At 42.3% G+C, this 20142-nt stretch overlaps 1 protein-coding gene across 39 annotated transcripts in view; it reads right to left on the bottom strand.

Moving 5' to 3' along the window:
• The window catches only part of FOXP1 (forkhead box P1), a 495436-nt gene that overhangs the window by 155387 nt on the left and 319907 nt on the right, over positions 1 to 20142 (bottom strand). For 3 of the 39 annotated variants that reach the window (XM_082698607.1, XM_082698640.1, XM_082698647.1), the window contains exon 1: positions 16894 to 17132. The exons of 32 other annotated variants lie outside the window; for them this stretch is intronic. In XM_082698607.1, the coding sequence (XP_082554733.1) occupies positions 16894 to 17079 (186 nt within the window). In that variant the 5' untranslated portion in view covers positions 17080 to 17132. Of the gene's footprint in view, positions 1 to 16893; positions 17316 to 20142 lie in introns of those variants that run through there. 4 more of the 39 variants (XM_082698618.1, XM_082698619.1, XM_082698629.1 and 1 more) reach the window with 4 other exon arrangements.

Below are 20142 nucleotides of genomic sequence, written 5' to 3'. Positions count from 1 at the left end.
GGGCTTCTGAAAGGACAACTTCACTAACTGAGCTCACGACCGTACTACTGTAACAAAGAGTATTTTTTAGACATTTTGTAAGGTTGAGCGGTGCCTTTGTGCCTAAACGGCACACAGGGAGGCCATGAAACAGATGCACAGATAAAGAGGTGACAAGGAAAAATCTTGGGAAAGATGGAAACTTCCCGTCCCGCCTCCCTGGGACACCCACCCACCTTGTCCCAGGGAGGCCTTCTGCCTACTGAACTCAACCACCACCAGCCCTTCAGATGTAACGTACAGGCTAGCTCATCTGTGAAGGGAGAGACATGTTCGAGAAAGCCTGCCTGGAAGAGCCTCCAGAAGAGAGGCTGTCTGAGAGGGGCATCTGGAAGCCAAGACGCCTGGGAGAGCTGCCCGAGACTCCAGCCTGCTGTCTCCGAGAAGGATTCACCATCACTGGACTCCGGGTTTCCTTGTCTCCTTGGAGACGCTTAGTACATGCGTAGGTGTAAAAGTGGGCAGAGTGAAGATTTCATTTATATCATATAAGAAAAATAGTCCCCTTTGCAAGGTGCCTGCAGGAGCAAAAGCCTTTCCTCCTACTATATATGTTCTCTTAACTACTTCACATGAGGGTTTTACGGCTTTTTCATGTAGGGAAGGGAACAGCTACACAGTCCAGGGGCTTGCTTCAGAGTTCCCGGAGAAATGAACGGATGAACAAGGAAGGGTCTGGCTGCTACCTGGAAGGGCAGGCAGAGGGACTGTAGATGACAAGGAAAAGAGTACGGAGGAAGACATGGTGGGGAAGAGGAGAAAGTAGGGACATTTGATACTAGAACAGAACAAGCAAAGCAAGGCAAAAATGATGCAAATTCCATAGTCACCAACCTTCGTTAAAATTATTTACTGTGTGTCACCAAGTATTTGGAGAACAGGTACTCAGTCTTTAAATAACCAAGTCTCAGAGAATCTGTGCACTGAACTCGTTTTGGCAAAAGGGATGGTATTTAGTGTCTTTTTAAAAAACATACACACACGCCGCACAAAACTATTCTTATGTTCTCCTAAGTATACTCGAGCAAAGGAAAGTATAGGACTCAAACCTAAGTTTTCAACCAATGTTTACTGAGCTGGCTCTATAACATTTCAAAATTGGCTAGTGAAATCCTTGCGATTATTTTCCTGGTTTTAGGGGAAAAAAATCACATACGTGTACAACATTTTTTTTTAGACCCAACGTGGAGCACATGAACTTAAATAATCATGTAATGAACTCCAGCTACCTTACAGCATTTCATACCGAGCCCTGATGAAGATGATAATCAAAGACAGCAACTCGGGGTAGAAAAGGCTTAGGAACTTGTAGGAGCACAGGTGATTTTTCAGTCAAACTACCAAAGAGAGAAGAATACAAGGTGGACATATGTGCCAACTGGCTTCTGAATTTTATTCTCAAAATGAATGTAAATATGCAAAATAATTTTAAATATCTGGGATGGAGAAGCAATACTAATATAAATTATTCCCCTTGATCTGAATTGTTATGGATTGCTTCACAATTCCCTGACCTTATCCTGATTATGGGAACAAAGTTGGAGCAAAGTATTAAACCTATCCTCTCCCACCCCCAAATCAACGGAGGTCTCAGCAAGCCCATTAAAAGATCATTTATGGGCGCCTGGGTGGCTCAGTGGGTTAAGCCGCTGCCTTCGGCTCAGGTCATGATCTCGGGGTCCTGGGATTGAGTCCCACATCGGGCTCTCTGCTCAGCAGGGGGCCTGCTTCCCTTCCTCTCTCTGTGATCTCTTCCCTTCCTCTCTCCTACTGTGATCTCTCTCTGTCAAATAAATAAATAAAATCTTTAAAAAAAAAAAAAGATCATTTATTAGAACTTATAAAGTGCTGTGAAATCAACCACCAAAGGACATTTGCTTTTCTGATTTCCAGTATATGTAAAGCACTGTGATCTAGATTTTAAATTGTCTTAAAAAAGAAGAGAACATAAATCCTTACTGTACTAGACTACGCATTTGAGAATTATCATGATAATATGAGCTGTATTACATAATTTATAATACAAATCTCTGGTATTATAGGAAAGTCAAGAATGTTTGATCTCCTGTTCATTGTTAGTCAGTGCCAAGTCTGAAATGACTGATGGGACCCTCTTTGGAAACTGCACCATGAGTTACCCATACAAGCTTACTTGACAGCCAGCCTTAGAGATATGTTCCAATACAACTAAAGAGGGAGGAAGAACATTTCTCATTTTTATAATGATACCTCAATTACATATGGAGAGAAGTTATGATATCCTATTTGAAGAAAAACGAGATCCTTTGGATACAGTATAAAAAGATGCAGGGATATGTGTTTGTGCGTGTATGAGGGAGAAGAAAAGAGAGTTGGTGAGGGGCAGGGGGAGAAAGAGAAAGGATATGAATAAATGAAAGAATTTATCTCTTAAGAAGCAAAGATCAACTCTGACTCCAGTTCCAGACTAACTGCTAATATAAATAACTTAAAAGGCCCCATCCCATCTCTGGAGACCTTTCACTATTGATGGCGGTTCCTGGGCTGGGTTGAGTCAACACTTCCTTTATAACAGATGTGACAATTGCTTGGCACTGGACAACTTGGTGCTGTATTGAGTGCTAGACTCAGGTTACAAGAAAGACGTAGTTTGAAGATGTCATAGAAAGGGGGTGACCGATAAAACCAGGGACTTAAAGCCCCGATGCACACACTCACATCTATTTTCCTTCAACGGATAAAATAAATGGCTCTGTGAGCCAACAGAGGAAGGGGATGGAAGGCGTGCATGTACTCTCTTTATCTGTGAACTTGCCAGCCTCCCTCTCTGCCTTGGCTATTACCTATGCCCCAGTTGGCGCAAGGGGTCAAAGTTGCCTTATGATCAAAGCTCTGTGGGTCACAACCAGTTCGGAGTACTCAAGAGTCCGGGGGTGTCCTTGGCTGCAAGTCATGCACCTATACTAACTGGGGCCTAGGCATTTCTGATACACCATCAAGTCTATGGGTTCAAAACTATGTCATTCTCTGGAGGGCCTTCACCTTCTTGGTAAGTGCCAACTGTTATTTATAAGATACGCTTCGCACAAGCATCTTTACAACTTTTGAGCTATTTATAGCAGAAGTTCAGAGCAGGTGTTTATACAGAAGGGGCCAGGTATCCCCACGTTCAGCATGTTTATTAAGGCAGCCAATGTTCAAAAACATGTTTATCACATTTTAAGAAACAGCAATAAATTTATATAAAATATGACTGGAATAAGCACACACATATATGTAAAGCAAACTGGCAGAAAGAGAAAAACTCTACGCGAGTCTTTTTACACACTCAGTGGTGAGGCCTGAGAGAAGCACTGATACTTGGAGGTTCTCAAAAAAATATGAACCGCAGTGTTTTAGGTCTTGGGTCAGCAACCTGTAGCCCGTGGACCAAATCCCCACATCAGCTGTTAGTGCTCAACCCACGAGATGAGAATGGATTTTACTTATTTAAATAGCTGGGGAAATAATAAAGGGAGGAGTATTTGGTGACATGTGAAAATTATACAGAATTCAATTTTCAGTATCCACAAATAAAGTTTTATTGGAACGCTGTCGTGTTTGTTTCATTACACACTGTCTGTGGCTGCTTTTGAAACACCAAGCAGAGTTAAGTACTTTCAACACGGACTGTATGGTCTGCAGAGCCTAAAATATTTCCTCCCTGGCCCTGTACAGGAAAAGTTTGCCGAGCCATGCCTTGGGTTGCTATCTGTATTCTGAGATTCCCCCGAAGATTCCACTGGACACAATTTCATAAAAACAAAGATTGCAATCAGTTGCCCAAAATAAGCTTAGAAGTTAGCTGACATGCATGGACCTTACTCACTCACTGTTCTTAAAGCTCAAAGTCCTATTTGATTTTCCAGAAAGAACTGGGACAGGAAAACAAAATACATTCGTGTGCTCCTCTTTCTGAAACTATTTAAAACGAGTTGCAAACTTTGCATACGTGTTTCTTCTCACAGATAATTTACACCAGTTCAGAATGAATCCCTTCAATTGGCTGTGAGGTCTCGAACACCATCAGGATGAAGACAGCATGTGCTATTGGCCAGTGGAGAAAAGTCGGTTATTTCCTGTCTGCCCTGACAAGTTGTCCCACTTCCAGCTTCAAAGGCTGCTCTGAGTCAGCCACCCTTCCTCTAATTTCTTTTCCTAGACTCTCCCCACCCCTCAAGATCAAACCTGTTTCTCAGATAATTTCCCAGGCTAATCAACAGTCACTGTGCGTATGGGGGTGGGAGGGGGGGAAGCTAGCAATAAAACACAGCATGGGAAGCTTAGGAGGAAAGAAGTCATGTTCTTGTCTTTATTTCTCAACCTCTTGATGCACCTCAAGTACCTCTAGAGAGTTTCTCTTCCTGTATAAAATCGTCTGCTATCTTGGGGCAACCCAGCAACTAACTACCATCTTAACAAGAGGGCTCATCAATGAACACAATCTGAAGATCGCTCTGTAGCCAGACCTGGAACTGAGTATGCAGAGAAACTCCATCACCTCCTTCCTTAAGATAGTAACCACTCCAGGGCAGGATGGAAAGAGTGCCTGTGGGTCACTAGAAAAGGACAGAAAGGTCAGTGGCTGATAGCACTAGAGGTGTAGATGCGTTCATACAGAATCCACAGCACTCCGAGGCAGTGAGGTCTCCAATAGGAATGCCAACTGGGGGTGGGGGGCGGGGGAGTGATTTACAAATGGAGCACTTGGTTATCACAGGAAAATGGAAAAGTAAGCTAATCTCATAGAGGGATTTGTCTAAGGAAAGATTCTGACTCTAGTGATTGTATAAACATTAGATACAAAAACAAAGAAAGCACTATAGCAGACCATCAAGTCATGTCACTAATGTCTTAAGGAAAAAAAAAAAAAAAGGAAGAAAAAAAAGAAAACATTAAAATATTCCTATATGGGGGTAACAACCACCAAAAAATCATCAGAGAGCCTATCAGAGTCTCTTTGCACTGGTCACTGTTTGGTCTACTTGATGAGAATGCAAATAGACTCTGAACATTCATATCATTCAATCAACACTGTTGATTCACTTGACTTGACTCCCACCCCCGACCACCCACTGTTTCAGAGCAGAGAGACAGCAAGGCCTTAGATGAGCTGGGACACTGGATTTGAATCAGTGCCCTAGAAGGGAAAGGTTCCATGTCCACGCTTTGTCCATCCTCAGAGCGCTAACAGCTGGAGAAGGTATTGTATCCTCTGGGAGCCTTCCAGAACAGCTGATACTTAGAAGGGACGGGTTTCTCAAGATGTTCCGCAGCCTTTGCAAATGAGCTTACGAGACAATCTCTACATAGACATGATTGAAAAAAATTGGAGCGCAGACAACCCCATGTCTCCAGAATTCGAACATTATGCTTCTGAGTTGTAATCCAAAAGGAGAGGAAACGAAAAAGTCAGAGATCCCTACTGACATGGTCCTACCTGCACGGGCTGTGTCATCCACGAGTGTGGGGGTGGGCAGAGAGGAGGCCAGGACACAGCATCCCTCCGCCACCTGGACCACTGCCATGTCTTTATTATCTGCACCACCCGGGACCTCCACCTTCCCTATTTGCTCAAGCCGGGTTTCCCAAATCCTTACTGATGTCACTTTCTCTTCTTCACGCTACACACAGGATGGTTATCACTGCTACGACACTTAATACTGAAGTTTTTCACTTTGGCTTTACTTTAAAATGCAACAAATAAGGTAAAGACCTTCTGGGAGTTTTTTAATGCTGGGAACCAATTAGAGTGTGTTTTCCAAAAGAAAAGATGACAGATAGTATTTTCTTTCCTTCTTCCTTCCTTCCCTTTTTCTTTCTTTCTTTTTTAAAGAATTGGTGTGAAAGAGAACGAACTGGGCCCCTGTGCTCATCTCATGGTGATTCGCCAGCATTCATGCCTTGGGGCTCAAACTCGATCCCACACCCCAAGTACCAGAGATAAGGACACAGACATATCAGAAGGCCCTACACAGGGAGAGGTACTCTGCTACAAGTCCCACCCCCAAAGGACACCTAGGGGCAGAAAGGGGTCAGAAAACCTTATATTTGCTTGCAGTTATGAGTAATTTTTATTATTTAAGTATCCACATAGAGGATACTTGCTGCCAAAGAAGGTAAAGGTTAGGAATTTTCATGAGACAAAAAGAAAAAGGAAGGATATCTATGATCCTCTTGCAAAATCAGCTGAAATAAGTTTAATGGCTCTAAACAGTCAGGAAGTCTGTTTGAAGTCTCTTATAAGAGGAGACAAAAACCCCCACCATCATACTCCTACTCCATACACCTATTAACACAGGGCCCTATAACCACCTTGTTGAGGCCCTGGTTGGCTGCTCCTCGCTGGAGCCAGTGCCAGACGCTGAATCACCACCACCGAGTCTCCGGCACCTGAGTTGTCTTTGGAGGGATTCCATCCAAGCACTGCCCAAGCCTGAGCCTGTCTAGCTTGAACGAGTCGGCAAGACCACAGCCCGAGGCGCCATGACCGTAGGCATTGCAAGGAAGGAAAACAGAAGGCAAGTTTATTAGCAAATGTCTAAAATGTTGTTAGGTGCTGCATCAAACTCGTTTCTCCTTGTTACGGAAGGACCAGATTGTGCCCTGTGAAAAATAAATACATGGGCCCATTCCTTCTCCAAGTTCCCAAAGTAGAAAATATGGTGGTGGTGGGGGGGGGGGGAGGTCAACTGCAAGGGTAAATGAATCAAAGGGATCTATTAACTTGCTGCATTAACCTGTTGTTTTCGGCAATTGTCTTTTATGGGGATGCAGCCCAGCAACTCTCATTATGAATAATCCAGATTCATATCTTTTCAAACCTTGTGATGAGACCAGCTCATTTTGAAGCTTGCAGAAGAATCTGGCCACAATCATGTTCAAAATAATGGAGAGGTTTCTGTGATTTTACTACTAACACTGAACCTAGTTTCTGCTCCAACAAATATGATGCTGAATTCCTTTATCCTTGTGGTGTAAATCACACATACTTGGGATGCCCTATGAATGGTATGCTTCCCAAAATACCATCCTTCCCTTACCTGAACATTGGGGAAGGAAGGAAAAGTGAAAGCTAGTTTAGAGGAAGCATTCCAGCCGCGATGAAAGAGAAAGAAAGAAAGAAAGAAAGAAAGAAAGAAAGAAAGATGAAAGGAAAGAAAAGGAAGAAAGGAAGGAAGGAAGGAAAAAGAAAAGAAAAGAAATAGAAGTGGAAAGAGAAGGAAGATCCAAACCAGACTAATAATCTAAAATATGGAATTACTCACTCTTGGCCAAGTTAACAAAGACAAAAATCATCATCATCATCATGATCATCATCATCATCTCCAATAATTTACATTTCTCAGAGCAGTTACTGCAAATAGCAAAGATTACCCTAGTATAACAATTGAAGAAATAAGGACCATCCAGAAATAGAGCAGCGAGTATAGTTAACTCCCTGCACTTAGAGTACTAAAATAAAAACAATGTATTGAATTGCTTACCATGGGCCAGGCACTATACCAGTTAGTTGCTGTAGACTTGCTATCTTACTTCTTATTCCCAACATCTCAAAGGGAAGCAGGGCAAGGTTTTATGATTACCAAATTAAAGTGGAAAAATCACGAGATGGTGAGGTTCAGCGACTTGCCCAAGGTCACAAGTCTAGTAAATGGCCAGGACAGAAAAACAAAAACAAGCAAACACTGTCTCATACATACTTGACACTCACATTCTACCAAGGTCACTGGTTAGACCAAATATGGCTGCAGGTAATTCTGGCAAAGGGATATGCAGTCCTACAGAGCCAAACATGCATGAATGAATTTAGGTCCTTTTGTTTTCAGGAGGAAGGGAAAGGCCTTGTCCCAGTATCACATCTTTTAATGTAACTTTATCTGCTTTCTTTTCCTCACACAAAAGACTTGCTTTCTTCAACCAGATCCTTCCATTCCCAGGAATCTTGGAGCCATGGCCACATCTGCAAATTTGCCCTCCCATTCTCTGTCCATATTTACAAGGCATCCACATGTCTTCTCCACTTAAATTCTACTTTTTCCAGACAAATACTGCATGATCTAACACACACACACACACACATATATATATATGACCTAAGAAGGCTGAACTCCTAGAAGGAGAGTAGAAAATGGTGACTGCCAGACACTGGAAGGTTGGAAATGGGGAGATGCTGGTCAAAAGGCACAAAGGTTTGGTTAGTTATGCAGGATGAGTATGTACTAGAATTCTTATGCACAGCATGGTGCCTATACTTAATAATACTGTATTGTCTGCTTGAAATTTGCTAAGAGAATTTTTTTTTTTTATGTGTTTGTTTATTTGAGAGAGACAGAGCAGGGGGAGGAACAGAGGGAGCAGGACACGGAGACTCTGTCCTGAACATGGAACCTGACTTGGGGCTCCAACTCCCGACCCTGAGATCATGACTTGAGCCAAAATCAAGAGTCACATACTTAGTTGACTGAGCCACCCAGGCGCCCCACTAAGAGGCTACTTCTTAAGTCCAAACTCGTTACATGCACAAAAGGCTAAAAGTTTAGTCAGAGTTAGTTTGAGTTGGGGATCTTTTCATAGCGTATACATATGTATAAAAACATCAAGTTGTACACCTTAATTCTTATGTAGTTTCTTTATGTCAAAGATATCTCCATAGAGTTGCTAAAAAATTTAAAAAATTAGATTAAAAACTTACAAATTCCACCTTTTCCTAAAAACTCTGCTTATCATTTAATTCCTTCCAGCAGGAGTGTTCCCAGGCATCCTCTGTCCCAAGGGACCGACGCTTGCTGTGAATCCCTGCGGTGCCCTGAGCGTCTACGGCTGCGATGGCAACCCCCAGGCAGGCAGACTGGAAGGAGTGGACACACCCAGCTACAACTGTTCTCCCTCACACTGGGCTTCGCCTCTTTACCTATCCAAGTTCATCCAGCTTCTCTTATGATTCCAATGCTATTGTCATCATTCACTGATGCGCATTCCTTCCTCAAACCTTTATAAGGACAAGCACCCCATTCCTTGGTTCAGTGTGACCAAGAATACTATTTTTCAAAAAGAGCATTTCATAATGCCAACAGCAGAGAGACTGAACTGAAAGAGCACAGACTTCCTGTCATAAATGAATACAAGTCCAGCACAGCTCAGGGGCTGGGCACCTGTGTCTTTGCTCTACCATCATCTAAGTTAGACCCACCTCTCCCACCTACCTGGACCAGCTTTCAGATCTAGCATGATTGCTGGCCCGTGTTTTCTCACCCACTGTGGATTCTCACACTCTGCTATGACCACTTGCTTTTTGTTGGGAGGGGAGAATTAAATCACTCTAATGGTTTTTTTTTTTTTAAGATTTTTTTGAATTTTTTAAAAAATTTTATTTATTTCTTTGACAGAGATCAGAAGCAGGCAGAGAGGCAGGCAGAGAGAGAGGAGGAAGCAGGCTCCCTGCTGAGCAGAGAGCCCGAGGTGGGGCTCGATCCCAGGACCCTGGGATCATGACCTGAGCCGAAGACAGAGGCTTTAACCCACTGAGCCACCCAGGCATCCCTAAGATTTTATTTGTATTTATTTGAGAGAGAAAGAGGTGGTGGGAGTGTGGCAAGGACAGGGAGAGAGAATCTGAAGCAGACTCCTCGCTGAGCAAGTAGCCTGATACACAGCTTGATCCCATGACCACAAGATCATGACCTGAGCGGAAACCAAGAGTCAGATGCTCAACCGACCTAGCCACCCAGGAGCCCCTGCAATAATTGTTTATTAAAAAACATTTTCTCTGGATGCTCTTTTCCTCTCCGTTTTAGTGAGATACACTTAACATATAATATTTTAATTTTTGGTGTATACCACAGTGATACATTAGACATATAAATTGGCATGTTTTGATATCTATATGATATAAAGAGATATATGTCTATATATATATATATATATATATACATATATATATAGACATATCTCTCAAAATGATTATCACAGTTAAGTTCAGTTAACAGCTATCACCTCACATAGTTACAATCTTTTTCCTTGTAACGAGAACTTTTAAGATCTACTCTCTTAGCAACTTTCAAATATTTATTTGATACAATATGGTTAACTTCACTCACCAAGATGCATATTACATCCCAAGAACTTTCTTTTCTTGTAACTGTAAGCAGGTAGCTTTGGACAACCTTTACTCCCATGCCCACCTCTCACCCCACTCTCTGCCTCTGACAATCACCAACTTGTTCTGTTTCTATGGGTTTACTTACGTTAGATTCCACATTACGAGTGAGATCATACAGTATTTGTCTTTCTCTGTTTGACTTAATTTCATTCAGCACAGTGCCCCTAAGGTCCATTTGTGTTGTTGCAAATGGCAGGACTTCCTTCTTTTTTATGGGTGAATCATAGTCCGCACACACCACATTTTCTTTATCTATTTATTCATCTATCAATGGATACTTGGGTTATTTCCTTTGTCTTGGCTATTGTAAATAATGCTGCTAGGAATGTGGCAGTGAAGGTATCTCTTTGAGGCAGTGACTTCATTTCCTATGGATATATATCCAGAAGGGGAATTGATGGATCATAGAATAATGTTATTTTTAACTTTTTGAGGAGCCTCCATACTGTTTTTTACAGTGGCTCCTCCAGTTTACATTCCTACCAAAAGTGCACAAGGGTACACTTTTCTCCACATCTTCGCCAACCCTTGATATTTCTTGTCTTTTTGACAATAGCCATCATAACAGCTGTGAGGCACCATCTTCCTGAGGTTTTTGATTTGCATTTCCAAATAATTGTATTCTTCAAATACAGTTTTTGTATTTTAAATACAAAATGCTTGGTTCCTGGTTAATGGGGATGAGGAAGATAGTAATAAATGTTGTAATTTTGGGCTATTTATTACCAGACAGGTACTGAAGAGTACAGACCTATTATCTCATTTAATTTTCAGTTCTTTGAGGGATTATTACACCCAGTTAAGGGACGCCTGTGTGGCTCAGCCAATTAGGTGTCTGACTCTTGATTTCGGCTCAGGTCATGATCTCAGGATCGTGGGATTGAGTGCCGCTTCGGGTTCTGCCCTCAGTGGGGAGTCTGCTTGAGGATTCTCTCTCCCTCTCCCTCTAGCCCTAACCACCCATTCATGCTCTCTCTTTATCTTAAAAAAAAAAAAAATTATTATACCAAGTTAACACATACAGTTAGTACATACAGAAACATAGGAAGAGACAGGTTAATTATAAGCATTATGTGAAGTGAAGTCTGCATGGAAAGTTCTTAGCACAAGACTTGTACATGATACTTACTAAATATAATATATTACTATGACACATTACCCCACACCTACGAAAATATATTTTGTGGAAAGCAAACATTCCTGTTTCCCAGTAATCTCAAACCAGTCATTGTCCTCTTTACAGAGACGATGAGAAAACCACAGCACCCTCTGTTGAACCAAAAGGAATCTAGGGCAGACACCGTTCACTGTACAAAAAACAAGCTGAGGGCAAGAGAGGATCTGTGATTTGCTCAAGGTCACACAGATGTGTAGCCAAGAGTCCTGGCCCCTGCTGCTGACAAAGGCACTTGAGCAAGCATGGTTCTTTCTGACCTTCACCAAACCCTAACCAAGCCTTGCCTTGACTCTTAGAACAAGGCGGCAGGAATGGCATCCTCGGGGCCAAACAGAAAGCTAGCGGGAGATGAAGATACGCTGCTGCTGGTGAGGAAGAAGAAGATGGCCAATACTGAATGCCAACCGTGGCTCTGGCTTACTTCTAAAGTGCTTTCCATAAACAGAACGTTTACACAATATGCCAAAGGTCACACAGTTTGGATTAGAATCCCTTCACTTGGACTTCGGGAATGACACAACCCAAAATGGCCACTGAACCACAGATCCATGGATTTGGAACTCTTCCATTCACAGAGAACTAGAACTACTTGCTAAACAGAACAGATCTTCAGGGGGAAAAAAAAAATTAGAAATGTTCAGAAGAATTGAAGCCAGCAAGGCAATCCTATAGGAAACTTTTTGAGATTTTATCTTTCCTAGAAATATAAATATATGTGCATAGACTACAGGTAGAGGATATGGCAAAAGAAAAATAGATTTTATTGCTCTGGTCAAGGAACTAAAATCCCTTTCTCAAAAAGGATATTAAAAACAAAACTTTGTTCATCAGATGGGCAGCTGTGTTCACGGAGTTGTACTCACAGTGCGACAATGATTTTTGGAACTTCTAGTAACCACAGTTTAGCATAAGGTGGAACTTGAGTCTTCATGCATGAAGAAATAGGGATTCTCTGGGAATTTGGGGGAATTACTGACCTTGAGAGAATCACAGCAATTCTGAAGAAAAATAAATTAGCTTTAAGAAATATTAATATGAGGGCACCTGGGTGGCTCAGTTGGTTGAGCAACTGCCTTTGGCTCAGGTCATGATCCCGGACTTCCAGGATAGAGTCCCACATCGGGCTCCCAGCTCCTTGGGGAGTCTGCTTCTCCCTCTGACCTTCTCCTCTCTCATGCTCTCTCTCACTCATTCTCTCTCAAATAAATAAATAAAATCAAAGAAAGAATGACATATTAATGTGCTTACACAAAAGCACTACACATGGTAGTGTAGCATCTGCCGGTCGTTCCATCTGGATGTGAACCCCTTCTACCTGAACCTTCGAACCCCAGCTCCACCACTTGCTAGCTGTGTGACGCTGGGTAAGTTACTTAACCTCTCTGGGCCCCAGTTTCTTCATCTATAAGAATGGAAGGAGATAACTGTTCCTCCATGACAATCAGTACATGTAAAGTGCATGAGCTAGGGTCTGACATTCAGTAAGTGATTCTTCGGTGACTTCAAAAAATGCTTTATACATGATCCCTGATTATGAACACGATAAGCTCGTGGTAGAAGATATGGAGTATCCATACATTAATTAGGAAAAGAAAAAAACAAAGTGTCACATCATCACCTACATATTGGTACACTGTCAACATCTAGGAGTATGCTTAAGTGAAGTAATTTTCTTTTTCTTTCTTTCTTTTTTTTTAAGATTATTTATTTATTTGACACAGAGAGAGAGAGAGAGAGAGAGAGGTCACAAGTAGGCAGAGAGGCAGGCAGAGAGAGGGGGAAGCAGGCTCCCCACTGAGCAGAGAGCCCGATGTGGGGCTCGATCCCAGGACCCTGAGACCATGACCTGAGCTGAAGGCAGAGACTTAAACCACTGAGCCACCCAGATGCCCCGCGAAGTAATTTTCTTAAGCATACGTGGAATCATATTATTTATGGTCTTTTAAAAATTACTTTTTTTAAAGTTAAAAACCCATTTTAAGAGAGAATTTCCAAATCTGATTTCTATAATCAGGTTCAAATAAACAGTACCGGAGCCCAAACAACCTATGCACGACTACCCTACTCTAGAGACTTCTGAAAAAGCTTTCAACAAAAGACTTGAAACAGCAAAGGGCACATGACTAATTTTTTCACTGTGCTTAGTAACCATAGCAGAGAGGCTTAAGACACACCAGAACTGAAGAATCACATAGTAACATCTAAACTTAACAGAATGTTTCAATTCTTTTGCCCCCAAAGCACCAGGGCTGCAGAGTAACTTCTGACTCAACTTTGCAGAGCGGTGTCTGTGTCTTTGCAAAGAACAAATGAACTTGATTTTTGTGGAAGTTAAACTGCCTACATCATATTGGGTTCGTGTGAAATCAAACAAAAATCAAAAATCCCAGCCGGTGTTGTATCTTAAAAACAACAACAACAAAATCCTCACTTCCACCCTAAATGGATTAAAATTAAGCTTCAGTCCTCTTCGCCGCCTCCCTCACACTAGCTGTATTTTCCAGTCCAGTTTCCTCATGGTAAAACACTTTCTCATGAGACCGCCTGTGGTCAGGGCTGAATATGGCACCGGAAAAATGCTTCTCATGGCATCTAGATCATAGCCCGTCCAGGTCTAGCCTGACCATTAAGTACAGACACACCCGGAAATTGTAAACTATTTTAACAACAGGACATTTTCCCACCTCAAAAGTGGGATAATCTTTGCAGCCTACCTATGTCCCAAGGGTGTTCTGAGTATTAACAAGTTAGCATTAGTCAGCCACTTTGATTTCACAGACAAAGGCTCTGTACAGGCACAAAGTATGATTATCCAACCCAACCGCCTTCTGGAGAGTCACCCAAGAGGATGACAGAGGAAAGAGAGGCTCCTGCTTCCACTGCTGCCCTCTCTGGAGCAAAGCCACCTCCCAGTGACATACATGCTGGGCCAGACTGGTGGGGGCTGTGCTATGTCCGAGTGTCTGCTGCATTGTTCCCTTATATAGTCAATGAAGAGGGAATCCCTCTGTGTGCACGTTTCCAATCCGCATTCCAGAACAGTATAGGCAATGAAGCAGATTTTCAACGGGGATTTATAGGGCTTGATATGACTGGGCCAGGCACCGTGCTAGGCTCCTGTCCACTACTTTTTCAGGATGTGGATGAAAGGGGAAGCCTCTGTAGAAAATCATCCTCGAACTATCAAAAACGTGCTGGTGTGTGCACATTCGTCAGCTCAGGCTTAAGTATAGAGAACGTCTATAGAGAGTTGTGCAAACCCCACCTGAGATTTCAAACAACAATACAATGATGTTTTTTGGCATGCTTGCTTCAAAATCTACATTTAATGTAGATTCGAGCCTTCCCCTCTGTCTCGAGAGGCCTCAATCTGAGATAACAATCCCGAAGAGCACCACATGCATTACATAATACTGAAGTCTGGAAGGTGTTTTTGAGGGACGATGAGGTACCTGTCATTAGCTGCCATTATACTATCTGCTAGGCAAATGTAAAGGGAGGAGTGGGCCTCTAATCCATTATGCTGCACACTGGTCACAGAAACTCTGGAGTATTTTCCTTTAACTCAACTGTTCATGTTTAGATCTACAGTCAGAACAGGGCCTTCAGTAGAACTCCAAGAGCTGCTCATGTGTCCACATACACACACACACACACACACACACACACAAGCACAGCAGCAAGGTAGAGCTACTGAGGCAGGCAGAACCAAGCCCAGCATCTAGAAAAGCTTCACGGCTGAACAACTAATCCTGGGAAATCCTGCCCCATAAAACCATACACCTCAATAGATTAATCCTTGGGGAAAAAAAAAGCCTGGCAAATTCGCAGAAGTCAAAAAGGTTCCTGGGTCTCAAGGGTTAACTCACTCGCCTTTTACCAAAAAAAAAAAAAAAAAAAGCACATATAATTTCCTTTTATCATAAAACAATGCATTTATTATTTTCTGTATATCTGTGAAAGGGCATGGCTTTCTGAGTGGAAAACAAAACAGAACTTGGTCACATGTTTATTTGCTTCAGCTACTCCCTTCCCCTTCTGATAAATAATCAAACATGCCATCCAGAAAAAACAAAACCAGCGAGCTGGGAAATTTGATGGTCATCAAATAGACTGAGATACCAAGAAAAGCAGCCCACTGTTCCCACACTGCGTCTTCGGCCCCCACACCTACACTAACATCTGAGTAAATACCTTCAGTCACTCTTTCCATTTTCCCTGCAATTACTCCTACTGTTAAACAAATTGTCCTTAAGGCAGTCGCAAACATAATTTTTTTTCCCTGCAAAGTAGAACAACTTCTGAACATTAAAAAAGCTAGCAGAGCAATAGCAACACACGCGTGCACTTATTTATTTTATTTAACTAATTTCTTCCATCAGAGGTCCGGACAACTACAGAGCTTATTTCTTTCTCGATTCTAACAGATGCTGTTTTAGACAGTAAAATTTAAGGATATTTAGTCTGGGGACTAACAAACAAGGTTCAGAGTAATAACAATTCTCTTAAGATCAAAAGAGCTAATTTTCCATTTCCTGTCTATTCCCTGACCAGTACATAGTTTAAAAAAAAAAAAAAATTAGCACCTGGCTTACCAATTACAGTGAAGTTGGGGGTCAGGGTTGGGGGAGGGGTGCAGCGGGAGATGGGGGGGGGAGAGGCACAAAGGGGCGAAGGCATCAGACAGGAAAAGGTGGAACCCTTGAAAAAAAAATGTCAAACCATGTGTTAAGAAACTCATTTCACCAGAAAGGACTCAGAGAGCAATCCCATCCGCTCTTCGACACAGAGGGAAGCAGCAACCTAGGTCCAAGGGCTTTCCCAACCATACTAATTACCCACAATGAGAATTTTGAAAAGAGCTTTCCAACATCAAAGTTAACAACCATCGCGGAAAGTGAGGCGGGCTTTCTCTTTCCTTTCGCAGCCCACTCCGTTTAAACAATAGTAATATGAATGAGATAATGACCGTGCTTGTTTCAGCAGTCTGACTTTTATTGGCATGAAATTGGTACAAATATTATCAAGACCGATTCACAAGTGATGACGGTGTCGTGATGCAAACATCAGAGGACAATTCCACAGAGGCAGAATTACAAAAGGCACCGTCCCTGCACCCTCTCACCACTGGTGATAACAGGAAGAAAAAGAAGGCAAAACAAAACAAAGTCCCAAATAAGCAGAGAGGGCTCCAAACTACATTCAAGCGTATAAAACTGTCCTGAGGACCCTCGGCTGCCTACTTCGCGGCTCGTATCCCAAGACCCGTCCGAAAGCAAGAGCGAATTAACAAGGAGTTAGAACCAACCGGTCTTCTCAAATCTCTAAAAAGAAAACCGCCTTTGATGGGGGGGGGGGGGCGGTGGAGAGAAAGCAGTAAACAAGTTGGATCATCTTATTTTGCCCTTCAGAGATCATCTGCGCAGGAGCGGATCCCTAGTTTAAAAGTTTAACCCCGCAAAAATGTTCCTTTTTTTTTTTTTCTCTGGACACTTACAGAGAAAATGAAGAGTTTGACGGAGTGAGCTCGCACTGTCTGCCTTTGGATTTCCGTCTTCTTGCTGTAGATGGGTTCTGGCTGTTTCTGTGAAGCGGGGGTTGCCGAGTGGTAAAAAAGATGTTTGAATAAACAGGAAGTGCTGTGCGGCTGAAGCACACTCGAGGAGAAAACACACTGGAACATTGCCCTTTGTAGGCAACCTCAGGGACGCTTGCCTCCACAGTAGCTGGCTGGGCTCTCACTAAATGACAAAGAAACCACAAGAATTCCTCAAGTAATTCTTCACTTTCAAAGTTGAAAGATCAGTTGGAGCTTGCAGGTAATTTTCAAAGTTGCATTTAGCACTTAAGGAAATCTATTAATGCTCCCCGTATCTAAATCACTCCAGGTCTGCAAGCAGCGACACAGCATCAGAAGTGTGTCCTGGCCAGACCGAGCCCTCGCCAAATGGCTCATTCTCGCAGACAAATACACACCGACAGGGTTTCGGGAAACCTGCTCTTGAGATATTTTTGTGGTGACATTTACATAGGCAAGATGCTTAAAAAAAAAAAAAAAAAAAAACAGGGAAGAAAGAAAGAAAATCCAGATTCTGCAGACTTTAGAGAAATTTGTCACATGTATTTTTAAAGAACATATCGTCCCGCATTCCCGGGATATGCCCTTGATCTTGCTTTTGCTGCTTTTCCTTTCCATTTTCCTTCTCTGCAATCAACCAAACTACCTGTTTATCTCCAGATGCCTAGCTTGTCTACTCGAACACTCCTTAACCCGCCCCAAACTAATTATCAAAGTCCTGTCTTCCGTCACCCGGGTAACTTGACAGACACTGTAAAGAAAAGTAAACTGCTAAAGGCAGAACAAGTCAGCTTGAAAAATAAGATGAGGAGCTGAACAGCCATATTCAATAAAAAAAAGAAACAGGGGGAAGGGGAGGAGGAAGAAAAGGATTCCTTCTGAAAATGTATTGCTGTTGTGGCAATGTTCTTCTGCCACGGAAGCAACTGATTTGTTATTGAGCATGGAATGCCGGACTGTCTGTCATCCAGGTGCTAATACTCGGCTAAAATAACTCATTGGGAACTGTCAGTGGGATGTTTACATAGGCCCCAATCTTTTCTTCATGGAAGGAAATTTTTTACTGGAATTCATCTTCTTTTGATCTCACATTCAAAGCAACGGCAGCTTGATAGACATTCAAGTCTGAAAGCAAATCCAGACGCTGAAGATAAACCGCCAGAATATGACAGGCAGAAGCATCTAAAGCTTATAAAAATGAAGAGAACAGCATGTCGCCTGAGTATTACAATAGCAGAAATCAAGAGACATATTAGGTGGAACTGATCAGCCACAAAAACAGTTCAAAAGGCAGATCATAGAAATAGAGGACTAGGCTAGGAGGGAAAAAAAAAAAATGGGAAAGATCTGGTTTACTGCCTCACCTCCCTTCTGAGCCCCACAGCGCTTCCATGCCTGCCTCCCCACTTTTAGGAGGGGTAGAGTATCCAGTTCAGATGTTGCTGTCTAACTCAGCTGGTCCAGTTATAAACGCTACAAATGGTCTTCTAGCAATCTATTTCCGAAAGGCAGGGGGAAAAGGCAGACCCTTACCTTGCTCAGGGTCCAGCGGGCTGCATTATACTACCATCCCTGCATCTGCTCTGCAATGCAGTTTCAAAAGACACATAGCCTGGCCGCCATGCAAGTGGGCGGTCAGGAAGAGCAGCTCTCCACAGAAGGGCTCTAAGTAGTTCGAGATGGGGCTGGAGAGCTCTAAGGACTCTAGTTCCCTGACATGGCTAGTTACCGAATGAGCACGAACGCTCCAGCTTCAGTCACAAAAATAGACAGATGCATTCCGTCCTACAGACAGAGAAGTGCTCAACACCTAGTAGCTTTGAAGCCCACTAGCACAGTTCCATAAAGGAATTACCTCAAGATCTTTCTTGGAGGCACGCAATTGTTTTCTTTTAAAAATAAGCCTCTTATTCGAATCAAAGTCAGTGCATATAAAGAAAAGGTAACTCTCCCACCAAGTCTGTCCCCAGAGCTGTTTGTTAACAAACACGGCGTGAATGGGCAGCACCAGGTTAAAGGGAAATAGAATTGCACCTTCGGACTTAGCCTGCGGTTCCTCCAGATTCTGCACAACCTTCTGGGACTTCAGAGCCAGATCTTCTGCAGCACCCTAGATTTTTTCTAAATGTCCCTCCCCGCCTTTCGCATAAATCAACTGTACAATGTAGATTTTAAAAATGTGCTAACCTATTTAAAACGATGTAATCAGTTTAAGGGTTCGCCTCATGCAAACAAGATGCCTGTGTAACTTAGTTACAAATGTAAAAAACACGAACAAGCAAACAAAACAAGACAAAAGCCATCCTGTATTCTAAGACTGTCCTTAAAAGTTACCTTCTCTCATGCCTACAGAGTTGGTTTGCAAAATCAAGTTGATTATTGGTCTTTAAAGTGCCCTAGGCACATGTCTTAAAGTCACTACTGTTCCTCTCTAACCTTAAAAAAAAAAAAAAAGGTACGTAAATCTTACTCCCAAAAATCTCCTAAGTATCCCATGTTGCTGTAGATATGACCTTTACCCAAAACAGGGAGGTCTACCATGAAAAAAAGAGAATGCTAATTCCATCCCCTTATACATTCTAAGACATTCTTCCTCTGCAAACAACGCCATCACTACAGCGGTGGGGCAAGGAGCTACCCTCCACTTCTTAGAGACGCTGAAGCTCTTTTTTAAAAATCTGCCATGTATAAAGACCTTCATTAGTATAATTAAGTGACTGTTGGGGCTTTTTTTTTGATATAAACAACTTTTGATATGTCATTTAAAAACCTCATAATAATATCATTAAAGGGCTCCCATTTTTAAAAGAGAAATTGTCTGCTCAGGGCCATGGAATCGTAGCCATGCTCCAGGACACTTCCTCTCTCCCTTTCAGACTTCTGGACTTGAATGTCACCATAGACCTTGAATCCTTGAATGTGAAATGGCTTCACGCTAATTGCTCTAATTGCTTGAAGATGTGCAGGCAGGTGAAACCTGATCCCCGTGGCCATTGTAGAGACCACGAACAACACTGGAATGTTTACACAGTGGTTTGATTTTAATAGACAGAAGGGCTGAGTTTAAGACAGCAAAAACACAGCTAATAGGTGACCCCTTAATGTAGTCCTCCTTAAAAAAAAAAAGACACACAACAAAATACAATTTCATGTTCTAAAAGGCAGTGT

Source organism: Mustela nivalis (genome assembly GCF_964662115.1).
Source record: "Mustela nivalis genome assembly, chromosome: 1".
Lineage (NCBI taxonomy): Eukaryota > Metazoa > Chordata > Mammalia > Carnivora > Mustelidae > Mustela > Mustela nivalis.
Note: the sequence above shows the minus strand (reverse complement) of the source record. Positions and strands in the feature narration are given on the sequence as shown.